General features: G+C 62.9%; 1 protein-coding gene across 2 annotated transcripts in view; it reads left to right on the forward strand.

Annotated features, from left to right (window-relative positions):
- The first annotated feature begins 6083 nt into the window (after positions 1–6083).
- CELSR1 (cadherin EGF LAG seven-pass G-type receptor 1) overlaps positions 6084–17937 on the forward strand; it is a 132656-nt gene continuing 120802 nt past the window's right edge. For both annotated transcript variants that reach the window (XM_046010584.1, XM_046010582.1), the window contains exon 1: positions 6084–10067. In XM_046010584.1, the coding sequence (XP_045866540.1) occupies positions 6455–10067 (3613 nt within the window). In that variant the 5' untranslated portion in view covers positions 6084–6454. The remainder of the gene's footprint in view (positions 10068–17937) is intronic.

Here is a 17937-nt window from a genome sequence, read left to right on the forward strand (position 1 = left end):
ACCCACATACGCATCGGGGGATGCATGGATACACAAACATGGGATACTCGTAGAACGGAGTATCACGTTGCCGTGAAAGGGAACACAGTCCTGATTCGGGGAGGCCCCTTGAAAACATGGTGTTCGGTGACAGGAGCCAGCCACAGAAGGCCACAGATTGTAGCGTCCCATTTATGGGAGATGTCCACAGAGGCAGAGGGCAGACAAGCGGTTACAGGGAGGCGGGGGGAGCCTGCTAATGGTCTGAACTTGCTTTAAGGCGATGACAATGTTCTGGAATTCGAGAGTGGTGCTGGTGGCCCCGCTGGTATATTTAGTGAATGTGCTGCCTGCACGTATACTAATGGACACTGAGTCAGAGACGTGATAAAGGGTGAATTTTAGGGGCGCCTGGGTGGCTCAGTGGGTTAAAGCCTCTGCCTTCAGCTCAGGTCATGATTCCAGGGTCCTGGGATCGAGCCCCGCATCAGGCTCTCTGCTCAGCGGGGAGCCTGCTTCCCTTCCCCTCTCTCTCTGTCTGCCTCTCTGCCTACTTGTGATCTCTGTCAAATAAATAAATAAAATCTTTTAGGGGCACCTGGGTGGCTCAGTGGGTTAAGCCTCTGCCTTTGGCTCAGGTCATGATCTCAGGGTCCTGGGATCGAGCCCCGCATCAGGCTCTCTGCTCAGCGGGGAGCCTACTTCCTCCTCTCTCTCTGCCTGCCTCTCTGCCTACTTGTGATCTCTCTCTCTCTGTCAAATAAATAAATAAAATCTTTAAAAAAAATCTTTAAAAAAAAGGTGAATTTTATACTGTGTAGATCCCTTTAAAAAAAAAGATTTTATTTATTTATTTATTTATTTATTTATTTATTTATTTATTTGTCAGAAACAGCGAGAGAGAGAGCACTAGCCTGGGGAGCAGCAGGCAGAGGGAGAAACAGGCTCCCGGCTGGGTGAGGAGCCCGACGCGGGGCTCGATCCCAGGACACCAGGACCATGACCCGAGCAGAAGGCAGACGTTTCCCCGACGGAGCCACCCAGGCGCCCTTATGTAAAATATATCCTTAAAAATGGAAGGGAGATATGCAGAGGGGAAAGAGAATCAAGGAAGACGATGTGCTTCCCCACACTGGCTTCGAGATGTGGGTGTGGGGGGGTCAGGAAGGGACAGAAGCAAGTACCACCCCCCCCCCCCATGCCAGCCAGCTCAGGGCTGAGTCTTCGGGCCGGCACCAGCATCCCACTCTCCCAGCACCTCGGCTCCGTCCCTGCCTTCCGGGGCCTTCCTCCGGCCTTGGGAGCCCCCCTGGCCCACTCCTTTCCCCTGCAGGGGCTCAGACTGGATTTGGCCCTTCCTGGCCAGCCGGCTCAAGTCATTCTCCGGGGTGTGGTGACCAGACTGGAGGGGTTTGAATTTGAATTCCAGCACCTGCCCTGCGACCCCTCCCCTCGCCATGTGCCATGCGCTCTGAACCTTAGTTAACCACGTGTCCAGCAGAGCAGGAGGGCCCCCCTGCAACCTGCGGAGAGTCCCAGGAGCCCCAGTGTGGCAGTGTGGCCAGGAGGCCATGTGGCCCAGCAGGCTCAGGGCCGGCAGGGGCCGCATGCTCTCAGGGCTGCTGCAGCTGTGTGCACACTGGTGCCCACGCTCGGGCCTGTTGCCATCAGACCATCTGGTCCCCGAGGGCAGTGGCTGGACCCCTGTTTGCTGGGCCCTTGTGCAGGGAGGGAAGTGGGCACCTTGTCTCCAGTGGGGCAGCGACTGTGTTCGGCCACTAGAGGCCAGTGCAGCCTGAGGGGGCCAGGTGGGCCTGCCAGGACCGGCTCAGTGCACCTGGGGACCAGGGTGGGGACGAGGTCCCTTGTTGCCTCCAACCCCAGGGTCCTCTGAGATGCCACGACTGCCTGGGACATGAGTCCTGTGCCCACCACCCTGTGCTCACAGTACTTCTAGTTAGCCCAGAGACTGGGACTGTGGGGCCTGCCCAACTAGCTTCCACAGCCTTCCTGGAGCTGAGGCCTGGCCAGGGGTGGGCAGGTGCAGATTGGTCAGGTGCTGGCCTCTCAGGGAGCACCTGAGGGAGTCAAGCTTCCAGGAGGGAACTTCACCTAGGGGAAGCCAAGGTGAAACTTTGGTTTTGGGCACCAAGGGCCCCAAACCCCAGTCCAAGGGCCTGGGAGCCTGAAAGAAACTGCAGCATTTCTATTTAGAAGGTTCAGGAAACTTGTAACCAGGACAACAATTTTATTTTTTGTCCTGACAATATCTGGGTCGTTCAGAGAAGCTCTAGTCCGTGAACGTTCTTGACAGGGTTCCACATCCCTTCACTGTCTTGCTTCTATCAACACCCTGATTCAGTCAAGATCTCCTCTTTGTTTTCCCACCAGTCAAACCCTACCAAAGGTGAGGGCCACTGGGGTGGGGTGTCGAGCAGGGGTAGGAAGAGGGGCTCGACCAACGGTTTGCAGGAGGTTTTCCCTCTGAATTCCAAGAACAGGGTAAAGCAGGGGCCCAGCCCTGACTTGGTTCTCAACTTTCCCCACTGGGGTGTTTCTTTGACCCTCTTCATTTCAAGATTGACTCAGAGATTTTTTTTTTTTTTTTAAAGATTGTATGTATTTATTTGACAGAGACAGAGCGAGAGAGGGAACCTAAGCAGGGGGAGTGGGAGAGGGAGAAATAGACTCCCTGCTGAGCAGGGGCCCCAATGCGGGGCTCCATCCCAGGATGCTGGGATCACAACCTGAGCCGAAAGCAGATGCTTAACCGACTGAGCCACCCAGGTGCCCCCGGCTCAGAGATTTTTTGTGTAAGGAACAGATTCCGGAATTCATGTGGGTTCTGGTTTGAGCCGCTAGCAAAAAGTGTTTTGAGATGTTTTTCAGAACAGGTACAACACTAGAGATCCACAGGTTCTACCTTAGAAAGAATTTTTTTTAAAGCACTCACTTCCCGTGAAGCGCCGCCTTAAAGGTCAATTAAAGGTCAATTACATTCACTGTGCCCCTGACCTTGAGGGGGGCAGGGCTCCAGGCACACAGAGCAGCACTAAGGGGCACACACTCCAGGCCTGGGCACCACTGCCAACCTCCAAGCTCCTCCCACTCTGATGTGATGCCCCCACCCCGGAAGGGCCCCAGAGTCAGTGAGTGCGCTGTAGGTCTGCAGAGCTGGTGGGCACGTGGGGGAAGGGAGGAGAGTGCTTGGAGCCGCCCCCTGGGGGAAGGGCAGATGGCATGACAGGGCCTCCGTTCACTTTCTGTGAACACAGAGTGGACTGGAGCAGGGGCTGTGCTCAGACAAGAACCCCCCTACCCTCCCACACTGGATGAAAGTCGCAGCTTCCGGCTCTCCATGAGCAGGGATACGGGCCTGTAGCCTTCAGCTCACATCTTCGGCCCTGAGCACCAAGGCAGGGATGAAACAGTTGTGACCCATGACCTTGGGCTCAGGGACGACACAGTAGCAGGAAAGGTGAGCCCCAGGTAGATCTGCACCCAAACTGGGTCTGCGCCAGCCTCTTTATGCTCTCTCTCTCTCTCTCTTTCCCCCTTTTAACGTAATCTCCACACCTAACTTAGGGCTTGAACTCACCACCGAGATCGAGAGTCACATGCTCCACCGACTGAGACAGCTAAGGGCCCTTTTGCGGCCTTAATGACCCTGCAGCCACGCTGGGAATCTAGACTACTCTTGTCTCCAGCAGCTCCTCCAGGCCGGGCCCTGGCGAAGGGCACACAACTGCTTAGCGGCAGAACTGGAAGGTGACCCCTGCAAGGTGCCGGCCCCTTTGAGAAGTGTGCCATCTGCTTACACGGCGTGAGTCCCTGGATTAGGGTGGGAGCTGCCTTTGGTTTTCACCCCCATGCCCGCCCTTTCTCGTTGGTGGACACAGGGCTGGAGCACAGAGGAACTCCGCCATGGGCGGAGTTCAGTGTGTGATCGCAAAGCCAACCCTCCACGACCCCTCGCGCCCCCCTGCTCCCCAGCGCTCCTCCTGACCTGGCTCAGGTCACCCCCTTGCAGTTCCCAAATCTTTGCCCCGTTGGTGTGCGTTCCTAAACACGCAGTCTGGGCCTGCTTTGGACCCGTATGGGACTGGAACAGCAGTGTCTCTTGGCCTTTACCGGGACATCAAGTTAGCGAGATCTGTCCGTGTGTCCCTCCCTCTCCAGTCCCTGGGACCAGGAAGTGGCCCAGGTAGGGGCCCAGCCCAGTCCCGCTGTTACCTCGCAGCCCGCAGGTGTCTAATTCCAGGAAGGCATGCCCACACCCAAACTCCGTCACTGCATCTGAATTTTCAAAAACCAGCAAGCACAGTGTAACAGAACCTTTTGTTTATGTAAACCCAGCCCAACCTGTTTCAAGTCCTGTTGAGAGAGGCACTCTGGGCTCTCTCCGGCCTGAGTCCCCCCACTCTCCCCCACCCTGGCCTGGAGCTTTCCACTGTGGACTTCTGGCCTCGGGGGCCTCCTAGCCCTCCCCACCGTCAAACTCCTGCCCTTTGATCCTCCCGGACCAAGAGGAAGGACAGACCCAGGATGTCCTGGACAGTCACCCTTGAAGGATGAACTTGTCTCCTTCCTTCCCCTCCCTCCCATACTCCTTTCCGGGAAAGGGCTTGCCAGTGGAAACTCCCAGATTAAAAGATCCTAAAGCAAATCTACCTTTAAGGCTAATAACCACCTCTTTAAGTCTTGCTAATAGGAAGAAAATGCTCATATTTGGCTCTAGCCTAAAGACATTGTTAACTCGTAACTTTGAGCAATATTGTTTGAGTTGATTTTTTGCCCGCCCCCCCCACCTTTTGCCCTCAGGTTGGAAATGCAGAGGCTGGAACCTCCCGGGTCCAAAGGACCTGCTTGAAACATCTCTCACCCAGCGTTTCCACTGGATCGACCCTGTGGAGCCTTCTTGGAGGAAGAGACTCCAGGGACTGGCGAGGGACAGGAGTGGGGTCCCTGCGCCCGGGGCTCTACGGAGGGGCGAGTGCATCTTCCCGCCCTGGGGTGGCACAGTCCTAAAGTCCCTGGGGAGATGGGGTGTCAAGTCCTAACCCCGCCCTTCAAACCGTGCTCCGCAGGAGGCCGGGGGGGGGGTTCCACTTAGTTCTAAAGCCCCCATCTCCATCTGTTTCCCGCAGAAGGCTGAGGTGCGGAGGTCAGTTCCAAAGCTCCAAAGCTCCCTCCCCCGGGCTCGTCCCCGAAGGCGACCGGCGCGGGGAGGCGGGGAAAGGGGCGCTGCCACACTTCTAAACCGCCCGCAGGTGGCTCTCCGCTCCCGGCCGCGGCGCTTCCGAAGGAGCCAGGAGGTCCCCGGACCCGGACCGCGCGCGTCCACGAACGCTCGGGCTGGTCCCTCCAATGTCCCCACTCCAAATCCTAAATGTCAACGCGGGCTGTTTTCCTTTCCGTTGAAAAGGTGCGCTTTAAACTCCGTGGGACCCGAATCCGGTTAGTTGCCAATGGCATTTCCAAGTTTTGTCGGGGTGAAGCACTTTAGCCTCCCGCATTGTGCTGTGAACGTGTGACCTCCCTCCAGCCGTTGCCGCGGTCCCCGACCCGGGGCGGGCCATGCGGCCCCCTCCCAGGCACCTCGGCGCCCGCCCTCTCCCCTCCCGCGCCCAACCTGCGCGGCGGCCCCGCTCGGCGCTCTCCGCGGATCCAATTCTGCCCGCGTGGTGGCGGCGGTGGGGGTGGGGGTGCTTCGGGCCGCGCCCCGCCCGGGACCCGCAGAGCCACCGCCCCACCGGTAGCTGCCGCCTGGGGGCCCCCCTGCCCTGCCTTTCCCGGCCCGGCTCCCTCGGCCCCGCCCCCCGGGGAGGTCGGGTGGGGAGGCCGCGGGGGAGTGGGCCCGGCCTCCCCCGGCTGCGCCCCCGCGTCTCCATAGCGATCCTCCCGGCGCGCACCTCCGGGCCGGCTCCCCCCGGGGCTGAACAATGCGCGGCGGGGCCGGGGGCGGGGCCCAGCTGGGCCGGGGGCGGGGAGAGCGCGGGCCGAGGGGGCAGCGGCCGAGCGCACCGCCCAGGCAGCAGCCGGCCGCCGGGGTCTGAGCGGCGCGGTGCGGCCCCGCGGGCTCCGGGAGCGCCGCCCCCGCCCTGTCCCGGGCCCGCCCCGCTTCCCACGCCGCCCGGCTGAGCCCGCGCGGGAGCCACCTGGAGCCGCCGGCAGCCGCCGCCACGGCAGGTTGATGCGCGGCGGCCTCCCGGGACGCGCACAGGAGCCATCTTGAAACCAACTTCGCAAACTTTCGCAAAGTGCTCTCGAAGTGGAAGCTGCGGGGGAGCCCGGGAGCGCGGCCGCCGGTGTCCCTGCCGGGGCCCCCGGGGAGGCAGGGCGCGAGCCGCCCCGAGGGCCCGGCGCGGGGCGCGCAGGAGCCCTCCCCCGGCCGCGCCGGGTGGATGCGGAGCCGCGCCGGGTGCATGGATTGTGCTCGGGCGCCCGGCTCGGGCTCGGGCTCGGGCTCCGGGCCATGGCGCCGCCGCCGCCTCCCGTGTTGCCCGCGCTGCTGCTCTTGGCCGCGGCCGCCGCCCTACCCGCGCTGGGGCTGCGAGCGGCCGCCTGGGAGCTGCGCGTGCCCGGCGGCGCCCGCGCCCTTGCCCTGGGGCCGGGCTGGACCTACGCGCTGGACGCCGCGCGCACGCCGCGGGCGCTGCGGGAGCTGCTGGACGTGAGCCGAGACGCGCGGCTGGCGGGGCGGCGGCGCGGGCCGGGCGCGGGGCCCCGGGGCTGCGTGCGCCTGGGGGGCCGCCCGCTGCCGTTGCTCGTCCGCCTGGCTGCCCGCGGCGCCCCGACGGTCCTGAGCCTCCGCCTGAGGGTGCGCGCGCACGGCCCGGGTTGCGGCGTCCGGCTTCGGCGCCCACCGGCCACCGGCGCGGAGCTGCGGGCGCGGGCTGTGGTCACGGTGCCGGCGCCCGGCGCGGTGCTCTGCTTCCCGGCCCCTGGCGGCGACAGTGGCGGGGCCACGCTGCACTCGGCGCTCGCGGTCCTGACCACCTTCCCCGCCTGTGGGTGCCCGCCGCACCCCGGGCCCCGCTGCCCACGCCGATCCGTCTGCCTGTCGCCTGGGGGTTCGGCCCGCCTGCGCCTGCTGTGCGCTCTGCGGCGCGGGGCCGGCGCCATCCAGGTGGAGCTGGCGCTGGAGGCGGCCGCGGGGACGCCCTCCCCCGCGCTGTCGCTGTCCCTGTCGCCGCCGACCCAGCCCCAGCCCCAGGCCGGGGCGGTGGCGGCGCGGCGGGCTCGGCGGGGCGCTGGCGGCAGCACGACCCCTCAGTTCCCGCTGCCTAGCTACCAAGTATCCGTGCCCGAGAACGAGCCGGCCGGCACCACGGTCATCGAGCTGCGCGCGCACGACCCGGACGAGGGCGAGGCGGGGCGCCTGAGCTACCAGATGGAGGCCCTGTTCGATGAACGCTCCAATGGCTACTTCCTCATCGACGCCGCCACGGGCGCGGTGAGCACGGCCCGCGCACTGGACCGCGAGACCAAGGACACGCATGTGCTCAAGGTGAGCGCCGTGGACCACGGCTCACCGCGGCGCTCGGCCGCCACCTACCTCACCGTCACAGTCAGCGACACCAACGACCACAGTCCGGTCTTCGAGCAGTCCGAGTACCGTGAGCGCGTGCGTGAGAACCTCGAGGTGGGCTACGAGGTGCTGACCATCCGTGCCACCGACGGAGACGCGCCCTCCAACGCCAACATGCGCTACCGCCTGCTGGAGGGCGCGGGCGGCGTCTTTGAGATCGATGCGCGCTCGGGTGTGGTGCGCACCCGGGCGGCGGTGGACCGGGAGGAGGCGGCCGCCTACCAGCTGCTGGTGGAGGCCAACGACCAGGGCCGCAACCCAGGCCCGCTCAGTGCCACCGCCACGGTGCACATCGTGGTGGAAGACGAGAATGACAACTACCCCCAGTTCAGTGAGAAGCGCTATGTCGTGCAGGTGCGCGAGGACGTGGCTGTCAACACCCCTGTGCTGCGCGTGCAGGCCACCGATCGGGACCAGGGGCAGAACGCGGCCATCCACTACAGCATCGTGAGCGGCAACCTGAAGGGGCAGTTCTACCTGCATTCCTTGAGCGGCAGCCTGGACGTCATCAACCCGCTGGACTTCGAGGCCATCCGGGAGTATACCCTGCGCATCAAGGCGCAGGATGGGGGCCGGCCTCCGCTCATCAATTCCTCGGGGCTGGTCCTGGTGCAGGTGCTGGACGTGAACGACAACGCCCCCATCTTCGTGAGCAGCCCCTTCCAGGCAGCTGTGCTAGAGAACGTGCCCCTCGGCCACTCGGTGCTGCACATCCAGGCGGTGGACGCGGACGCAGGGGAGAACTCCCGCCTGCGCTATCGGCTGGTGGACACGGCCTCCATCTCCGTCGGGGGTGGCGGGCCTGCGTCCCAGGACCCTGCCTCTCCCCCGGACTTCCCTTTCCAGATCCACAACAGCTCGGGCTGGATCACCGTGTGCGCGGAGCTGGACCGCGAGGCGGTGGAGCACTACAGCTTCGGGGTGGAGGCGGTGGACCATGGCTCGCCGCCCATGAGCTCCTCGGCCAGCGTGTCCATCACGGTGCTGGACGTGAACGACAACGACCCGGTATTCGCGCAGCCGGCGTACGAGCTGCGTCTGAACGAGGACGCCGCCGTGGGGAGCAGCGTGCTGACGCTGCGGGCACGTGACCGGGACGCCAACAGTGTTATCACCTACCAGCTCACCGGCGGCAACACCCGCAACCGCTTTGCCCTCAGCAGCCAGAGCGGCGGCGGCCTCATCACCCTGGCGCTGCCTCTGGACTACAAGCAGGAGCGGCAGTACGTGCTGGCCGTGACCGCGTCCGATGGCACCCGCTCGCACACCGCTCAGGTCTTCATCAACGTCACTGACGCCAACACCCACCGGCCGGTCTTCCAGAGCTCGCACTACACCGTGAGTGTCCGCGAGGACCGGCTGGTGGGTACCTCCGTCGCCAGCATCAGCGCCACCGACGAGGACACGGGCGAGAACGCTCGCATCACCTACGTGCTGGAGGACCCTGTCCCGCAGTTCCGCATCGACCCAGACACGGGCACCATCTACACCATGACCGAGCTGGACTACGAGGACCAGGCCGCCTATACCCTGGCCATCACCGCCCGGGACAACGGCATCCCTCAAAAGTCCGACACCACCTCCCTGGAGATCCTCATCCTCGATGCTAATGACAACGCGCCCCGCTTCCTGCGGGATTTCTACCAAGGTTCCGTCTTCGAGGACGCGCCGCCGTCCACCAGCGTCCTCCAGGTCTCCGCCACCGATCGGGACTCGGGCCCCAACGGCCGCCTGCTGTACACCTTCCAGGGTGGGGACGACGGGGACGGGGACTTCTACATCGAGCCCACGTCTGGCGTGATCCGCACCCAGCGCCGCCTGGACCGGGAGAATGTGGCGGTGTACAGCCTCCGGGCCCTGGCTGTGGACCGGGGGAGCCCTGCGCCCCTCAGTGCCTCAGTGGACATCCAGGTGAGCGTCTTGGACATTAATGACAACCCCCCGGTGTTTGAGAGGGACGAGCTGGAGCTGTTTGTGGAGGAGAACAGCCCCGTGGGGTCTGTGGTGGCCAGGATTCGAGCCAGTGACCCCGACGAGGGCCCCAATGCCCAGATCATGTATCAGATCGTGGAGGGCAACGTGCCCGAGGTCTTCCAGCTGGACCTGCTGAGCGGCGACCTGCGCGCCCTGTCCGAGCTGGACTTCGAGGTCCGGCGGGAGTACGTGCTGGTGGTGCAGGCCACCTCGGCCCCGCTGGTGAGCCGGGCCACCGTGCGCGTCCGCCTCCTGGACCAAAACGACAACCCGCCCGTGCTGCCCGACTTCCAGATCCTCTTCAACAACTATGTCACCAATAAGTCCAACAGCTTCCCCACGGGCGTGATCGGCCGCATCCCGGCGCACGACCCCGACCTCTCCGACAGCCTCAACTACACCTTCCTGCAGGGCAATGAGCTCCAGCTGCTGCTGCTGGACCCGGCCACCGGCGAGCTGCAGCTCAGCCGGGACTTGGACAACAACCGGCCGCTGGAGGCGCTCATGGAGGTGTCTGTTTCTGGTGAGTGGCCGCCCCGAGAGCCGCAGGGACCCGCCGGGGGCCCGCCTGACGAGCCGGGGCGCATCTGGGCAGGGCCCAGGCAGCTCTTGGGGGATCTGTGGACTCCGGTTGGAGGGTGGGGGCCGTGAGCTGGGGACGTGCTCCCCACTTAGGCCAAGGGAGTGGGAGGGGTACGGCACTGCTTCCCTCAGCACTTTTGCTGGGAGCAGGCCCGGGCTGCCTCAAGTTCAAGACCGGGGCTTTCTTTTTTTTTTGGCGCTTTCCTCCTCGGGCTGTGTCTCCCGTTTGTGCTATGAAAAGTTGGTCTGCAGGGCTCTCTGAGTTGTCTGGTTTGCTTGGTACCGCTCTGTGGTCAGCCCTCTGCCTGTCTGGAAAGATCAAAGGTCACTGCCCGCCCGGTGTGCTGCATGGAAATTGCTGGATGGTTCCCTGAGTCACCCTGTAATAGGGCGGCAGTTGGTTCCCGTGGTGTCTCTTTTCTGTCTCCTGCAGATAATAACAATCCCGCTTATGTGTGCTCGTCTGTCTGGGAGCGCTTTGAAAAGCATAGCCTCGTTTGATCTTGGCTTCTGCTCCTGGACACGGGCTTGTAATTTGGGTCTTACTGAGAGGCCTGCCCAGTTTGGTGGTGGAGCCGGTGTGGGAATCCAGCGGGCCCCCTCTGGGGCTGGAGGTGCGCAGACGAGCAAGGTGGTCTCGGCTCCGTCAGCCTAATGCCCGGCAGCAAAGAGTTCATGCTGTGCCCCATGCCGCCGACCCCTGAGTGCCAAGCGGGGCCCCCAGGGCCGGGGGGAGGGGACTTATAGAGGGCGTGGGAATTGGGAGACACAGAGGCTCCTTAAGGGGGCCCGCCTGTGGGCAGGGTCGGCTGGTGCAGACAGGTGCCCTTAATGATGAGACCAAGCCATCACCAAGAAAGGCTTGTTCCTGGGTTGTTTGAGTCAGTGTTTTGGCTGACTTAGTTGAACAGTAAATGATTACAACACTGTCACCGCGGGAGCTCTGTGAGAATTAAAAAGGAAATTCTCTGATGTGTTTTGTTTTCACCGTTGGTTATCAGTCGTTAGACGCCAAGGGTTGGGTGGCAAATGGGTTCCCGTTTCAGTTGTTTGCTTGTGAGATCCGGAACTCACAGGTCCAGTTTTGCAGTGATGCGATCCTTCGCAAGGGTTTCGGCGGCACAGTCTCTCCGCAGGTGCATTTGTAGGTTTTGTGGGGTCGTGTACATGTGCAGGGGATACGGAAGAGGCCCTTAGGGGGAAGTTGTTAGCGGGGTCATGGGTATGCCAAGCAATGACCTGATACCAAAAATCGTTTCCTTCCTAAATCCCCACTTGGGTTTGCCCGGTTTTTGTTCCTTCTACTGCTCTGCACGCTGGGTACGACACAGTGGAAAACAGCGGGTGCGAAACGACTTGGCAACACCCGGGGGTTTTGACTGCACAGGGGACACAGGGGGCTTTCGTGGGAACAGTGCGTGTGGAAGCAAGGATGTTGTGTGCGTCTGAGGCGTCAGGAATGTGGGCCCCCCTGTGGCAGCCGGATAACAAGGCTTAGGATGGATTTCATCCCCCAGAGGAGAGTTACTGAGAGTTGGCTTGCCTACCTGGAGGGCCCCCGGCCGGGACCACAGTCGAAGATGGGCCGGGGATCCATGCCATGTGGGGGACTGTCTCAGTGGTCTTGGTGACCCAGGGCCGACATAATGTTTCTGCCCCTCGGGCACTGGGCCTTCTGGGGGGTCCCCCAGGAATAGGTGTTTCCCTTTCGCTGTGTTCCGATCTGACAGCAGGTGGCTTTATAAACCCGTGCACTTAACACAGACACGCACCCTTCCGGTGGCTGGGAGGTGAGCGCCGTTACGATCCTTGCCTGCGAGAAAATTCTGGAGGAAAATTCTGGAGGAATGTGTTGCCGGGCTGACCGTTCCAGCGCCCAATCCTCGCTCAGTGCCGAGTCTGTGCTGAGGTTTGGGGGGGGACACCGGGGTGCGCTGTGACCCTCACCCCTTGACTGCTGTTGAGTGCTCGGGCAAAGCCAATGGCCGGAAACGTAAAATCTGTGATTCCAGACAGCAGAGTGTGGAGTAGAAACAAAACAGCCCGAGATCAGTCTTTGAATGAACCAGGGTGGGTTCTTAGGTTCTGTAAAGAAACAATGGAGAAAGCTGTTGTGGGGGACTCACGCCCTGTTTTCATTGAAGTGTTACTGGGTTTTTGGGATTTACAGCCGTGCCCTAAAGCCTCCGATGCCTTATTACCGCCCTCGAGGTGCTGGATGGAGTGGTTCTGTGGGCGCCAGGCCAGCAGGTCCCCAGCAGAGGAGGCTGCTGGGAAGGTGCACAGGGGGGAGGGCGTGAAATGGCCAGGCAGGGGGGAGGGGTGCGCAGGGGGGGGACCTGCAGGGGGAGGACTGTGCAGAGGGGAGAGCCCCGCAGGAGGGAAGAGTGTGCAGTGGGGAGGGCTGGGGGAAGGGCCTGTAGGGGGAGGGTTGTGCCGGGGGTGGGGGGCAGGAGGGAATGGCTCCAGGAGAGAGCAGCCTGGGGGGGCCCGGGGACCAGGAGGGCCTTTCCTTTTGCCAGACCAGGGGTGTCGTTTAGCGGGAACGTTTTGACCGTAAGTGGATGATACCGATGGATTTACACAGGCACCCGAGGTCAGAACACCGCTTGAAAATGTTTTTGAATGAAAAAATAGGCACATTAGAATAACGGCCAGTGTTTGGAGGACAGCCAGCCCCCCAAAATGCTCCTTCTCTATGTGACGGTTTTTGAATGAGGTTTAAAATTCTGTGATCGGGACCTTTTTATGGCTGTTGTAATGAAAGCCGTGTTTGCGTTTTTCAAAGTGGTGTGGCCGCCAGCCCAGTGGGACCTTCAAGCACCGCATGTTTCCCTCCAATCTTTCTGGACGTCAGGTCTTCGTCCCATCGGCATCTTCAATCCAGCCGGAACGTGCGTGTGCCCGTGGGGCTGGGGCCAGACGCTGTGCACGGCCGAGCGTGGCACTTGGTGGGAAACGGCCCTACGTCCGTGGGTGTTGCTGGCCCGTGGATGCGAGAACGTGGCGTGTGCAGGGTAAGAATGACCCGTGTCCCTGGGATGCGCCGGAAGTTGGGGCACCGCGGTGAAGTGAGATCGGGCAACCTCGGGGCGCCTGGGGGGCTCCGTCGACTGAGCACCAGACCCTTGATCTCAGCTCAGCTCTTGCCCTCGGGGTCTTGAGACCGAGCCCTGCGTCGGGCTCTATGCTGGGCATGGAGTCTGCCTCAGAGATCGGCTGTGGTTTCCCTTGGTGGGGAGGGAGTACGTGGCCTAGGGCCGCCTCGGCCTGGTGAAGCTTTAGAGCGCATCTGCCTCCTACATGCAGTGTGTTGAGGGGACTTTTCCATGGGTGGATGCGGAGCCAGAAGTGGAGGGTGGGCCGCTGTCCCACCGCGCCTGGATGCCTGGTGTCAGGGCCCTTTCCGGATCTCACCGGGAGCTGAAGCCGTTGTGGCTGTAGAGCTGGATTCTGCGGTGACACCCAGTGCCCCGGGAGTTGGGTGCTTCTCACAGCGGGTGGGCATTGCAGGGCCTTCGGAAGCTCCGGGGACAGTCGCTTGCTAGCTTACGTTCAGAAACACCGGCTCCGAGCCAAGAGCGCGCTCATCCTTTCACTGAGCACCTGCTGTGTGCCAGGTGCAGCCCTGCTCTCCCGGACGCCGGCGGGGGACGGAGGGTTGGACGAATGCAGAGGAACACAGGACTGAGATCGGGGGGAGGGAGATGCAGGGTGGTGGAGGCGGCGTGGGGCCTGCGATCTTGCGCACGATGCCCCTTCCTGGCAGGGGAGCGTGTGTGGCGGGAACCCCCCAATGCGGAGGGCCGACTCCGGAGGGTTTGGGGTCCGATCTGGGAGATTTGGGGAAGAGCCGGGCGCATCTGAGCTGCCCATGGGGAGGTGGCTCTAGGCGGTGAGCTGGGAGGCTGGAGGGAAGCATGGGGGTGGCTGAGGAGCATGGGGGGACAAGGCAGGCCTGCGCGCTTGGATGGTGAGATGTGGGGCGGGGAAGTGCTTGAGCGGCCCGTGTGCTCTGCGCCGGGGCCTCCCCAGGCACTACCCATCTGCACAGGGCGTGATCCTGCCAGGAGCACACCAGGGCCCCCAAGGCTTGACGGCAGCTGCTTGCAGGGGCAATGTGGAGGTTTGAACCTGTGGCTCCCGAGCCATGGTCTCTCAGGCTGTGCTGTCCAGAAAAAATGGGCTCCAGGAGCATGAGGGTGAGATCAGGGAGGAACGCTCCCTGAGCCGGGTGTCCTTGCAGGGGAGTCTGGCCTTGGGGGCAAGACCAGAAGACCACGTGCGGCTGGGGAACCTTTGACCTTTGTCACTGTGACAGCTGGACACGCAGGTCTGGGCAGAGGCCAGCTGGAGTCCTGGCCGGAGGTGGTCAGCATGGCCTCAGCAGTGACAGGGAGGGTGGTTGTGACTGGGGGTGGTCAGTGGCCAGCCTGCAGGGGCGTGAGGGCATTAGGGCAGGCGATGCGTGTGACGGGGAATGGGACCGTGGTACAGCCTCGAGGAGCCGTGGCCGGAGTGGCCTGTGGGCAGGGACGGATCGGCCTCGGAGCTGGAGCAGGAGTAACCACACACACAAGAGAAAAGCTGGGGGGTCTGGGGCTCTGGGGGCTGAGGGTCCCACCGTGGGTCACCTGTGGGGCAAAAACGTGGCTTGACTTAACCAAAGGGAAGTCCTTGGTGGCATCCACGAGAGCCAGAGTAGCGGGGGCCTGGGCAGCCCCTCTGAGGAGCAGGGGACAGGCTTGCAGGGGTGAGGGAGCCAGGCTGAGGGCAGGGGGGTGGCTGTGGGGACGTGGAGCCGGCAGTGACCCGGGCTGGGTTGAGGGGCGGGAGGACTTGACCAGCGGGCACGCACCACCACCACGCTGGCCGCCCGGTCCCTCTGCCTGCGCGCACGTCCACCCAGTGTGATTCCGGGGGCACCGGGAGTGAGGGGGGCACAGCGATGGCAGAGAGGTATCTGTCGGGGCCATGTCGGGTGTAAACAGGGCTGCCCGGGAGGGTCGGTTCTACTCCTCTTTGACTCGTAGGACCTGTGATGGGGGAGTACAGGGGCCAGGGCCACGGGGCTCCTGGACTGCTGAGGGCCAGGGCAGCCCATCTCAGCACTGGCTACCTGGCGACAGGAAGTCTCCTGGTGGCCCCACCTACCAGCTAGAGCGACAGGGAGACTGTTTACATGTGGGGAGAGCGAAGGCAGTGAGCCCTTGGGAGCCGGTGGGGGGTACACAGACCCAGTATGATGTCCACCCGCATTGGCAGTTTGCCGGCGACACCCAAGCTCCGTCCAGGGCCGGGTGCCCCCTATGGACAGCCCTCTCGGGGCCGGGCGGACGCGCACACCTGCTCCCGGTGATGCCCGAGAGCAGAAACTTGCGTGGGACCCGGGGCGGTGGGATGGGGGCCGCCTGGGCTTGGCAGCCGCAGAGGCCCCAAGAGGTGTGTTGTGTGGCTCGGGGCCACGAGCCTCCTCCCTGCCAGCGCTTGGATGCAAACAGAAGTGGATCTTATCGTGTGGGGCAGAGCACGTGGAAAATCTTCTGAACTGGCATGACTCTTCTCCGTTCACAGCCTAGGGGGTCATAGTTTTCTGGTGTTTCTTCTTGTCCCGTAACCTGAACACGCAGGTTTGTACGAAAGCCGTAGGGTTCCTGGATCCCGAGGGGTGGAGTGACTGTCCCCCCGCTTTCTGTGGGTTTGCTTTGGGAGGGTCACGGGGGTGACCCGAGGACATGTGGCAGGGTTGGGGTCTCAGGTTGTCAAGGTCAGGGACCTGGCCTTGAGTTTGTGGGGGATGACAGGGGCCCCCTCTGCTTTTCCCCTGGGGTCTGCAGCGGCTGTGGGTCGTTTACGGACTGAGCCCCAGGGGCCTGGGAGAGGGACCCCCTGCAGAGACTGCGGCGGCTCGTCTGTCCCCCACTCTGGGCATGGGGTGAGGCCGACGCTGAAGATGGGTACCCCACCCGCCACTTCGGGTCCCTCTGTGCCTTGTTGGGGGCTTGGCTCCGGGGGAATGTTCTACTCCTATGGCTGATTCTCACGCTTTTGCTTCAGGTAAGGACTTGCGGATGCCTTGGTAATCGGTTCCCCTTTTTGGGTGTGAACATTCCAGAGCCCGGCGGGGTGGGGGGGGCCCATCACCAGCCCTTCATCCTTGTCACTCCAGGGAGCGCCTCCTGACGTCCTGGAGACGGGCCATGATTCTTTCTTAAACACGCACACGTGGACCTGGGCTCACACATGCACACGGACACCGGTACAGGCACACACACGCATGCTCACACGCACACGCGTGCACGGACACAGGCACACGGAAACATGCACACACGTGCACGCAGGCAGGGGTCACATGCAAGAACATGTGTGCGTGTACACACGGGATCACATGTGAACAAATACACACACACACACACACACACAGTTTGACTACTTTGGAGGCAGATTGTGTCGCGTAAGCTTTCCTTCCAGTCACCCCAACCCGACACACTGTGTCGACCTCTGCAGCCGTGGTGGGGGCCTGTGGGCCGCTCTGATGCTCTCTTGGGGCTGGTGACATGGTACCAGGCTTGCGGGTGGACTGTGGACCGTGGGCCTCCCATGAAAGGGGTTGTGCCGGCCTTTAGCTCCCAGGGTCAGCCACTGGGTGTCGAGGCATCAAGCACGTGGAGTGTGGCTTGTCCCCCACAGTGGCTGTTGGGACAGAGTCCGTGGCTACTTTTGCACAGCTGTGTCCACGGCACGCCATTGGCGAAGGTGAACAGCGAGCAAAGCCCCAGGCTTTCTGCACTGATCTTGTGGGACGGGATAGTCGCTCCACCTTCCAGGCGGGAAGCGGATGGGGAAGGACACACGGCCTGCTTTGTCGTGTGGAAGTGTCAGAGGGGACACGAGCCGGCCGAGCCCCAGTCCCCGCCGCCCCCCGTGTCGGATCTTCGGCCCTGGTTACTGGTAGTTGATGAATTGGGTTTGCGGTCTTGGGGTGTTGGGACTGTTTCTGAGCCTCAAGGTGGCCCAGCGGAGGGGGCTTCCTGGCCCTGAGGGGCTCTGCTGGCTTTCCCAGGTCCCACCCTCCCTCTCCCCATCCCTGGGGCACTCCTTGCCTGTGCCTGGAACAGGTGGTGGAGGGCTCTGTGCCTCAGTTTCCCCTGGCGCAGGCTAGCAGCCGCCACCTGCAGGGTGTGGTGAGGGTGCGCTGGGGACGCCCGTGCTAGCCGGACACGGCCGAGTGGCCGGCCTTCCCCGCCCGCTCCCTTTCCTGTGGCCTGACTTTTCCTCCTGGCCGTTGGTTGTGCAGCTGCGAGGGTGGCCTCCTGCACTGCCTGGTGGAGGCCTTCCCTCCTCTGTGTCCGTCTGTCCTTCCTGCCTCCCCCCACCTTCCAGCACGCCGGGACAGTGGAGGAGGTCTGTGTGCTCTGGAGGCGTTTCAGGTGACTCAGGAGAGGGGCTTGGTGCTGTGACCCCGCCACCTACCCCAGCCCGGGAGGCAGAGGCCAGGGGACTGGCAGGACGTTGGGACCAACAGAGCCTTGGTGTAGGACATCAAGCGCCTGTGATACCTTGAGGGGACAGTGTGGTCCAGTGGCCGGTGACCTTGGGGTGGCCTCCTGCACCCAGAAGGCAAGAGCTATGTGAGTCCCCCCAAGTCCCTGAGCAGGTGCGGACCGGCCCGCGTGGCCCTGAGATGCTGAGTCCCAGCCCTGGCCCGCCCTCGGGCTTCCCCTTGCCTGTTGTCTCCTTTCTGCTGAGAGCGTGTGAGCTTTCATCTCTCCAAGGCACGGCGCCGCCTCCACGCCTCCGGTCTTCCCGTC

This window comes from Meles meles, chromosome 7 (genome assembly GCF_922984935.1).
Source record: "Meles meles chromosome 7, mMelMel3.1 paternal haplotype, whole genome shotgun sequence".
NCBI classification, from domain to species: Eukaryota; Metazoa; Chordata; class Mammalia; order Carnivora; family Mustelidae; genus Meles; species Meles meles.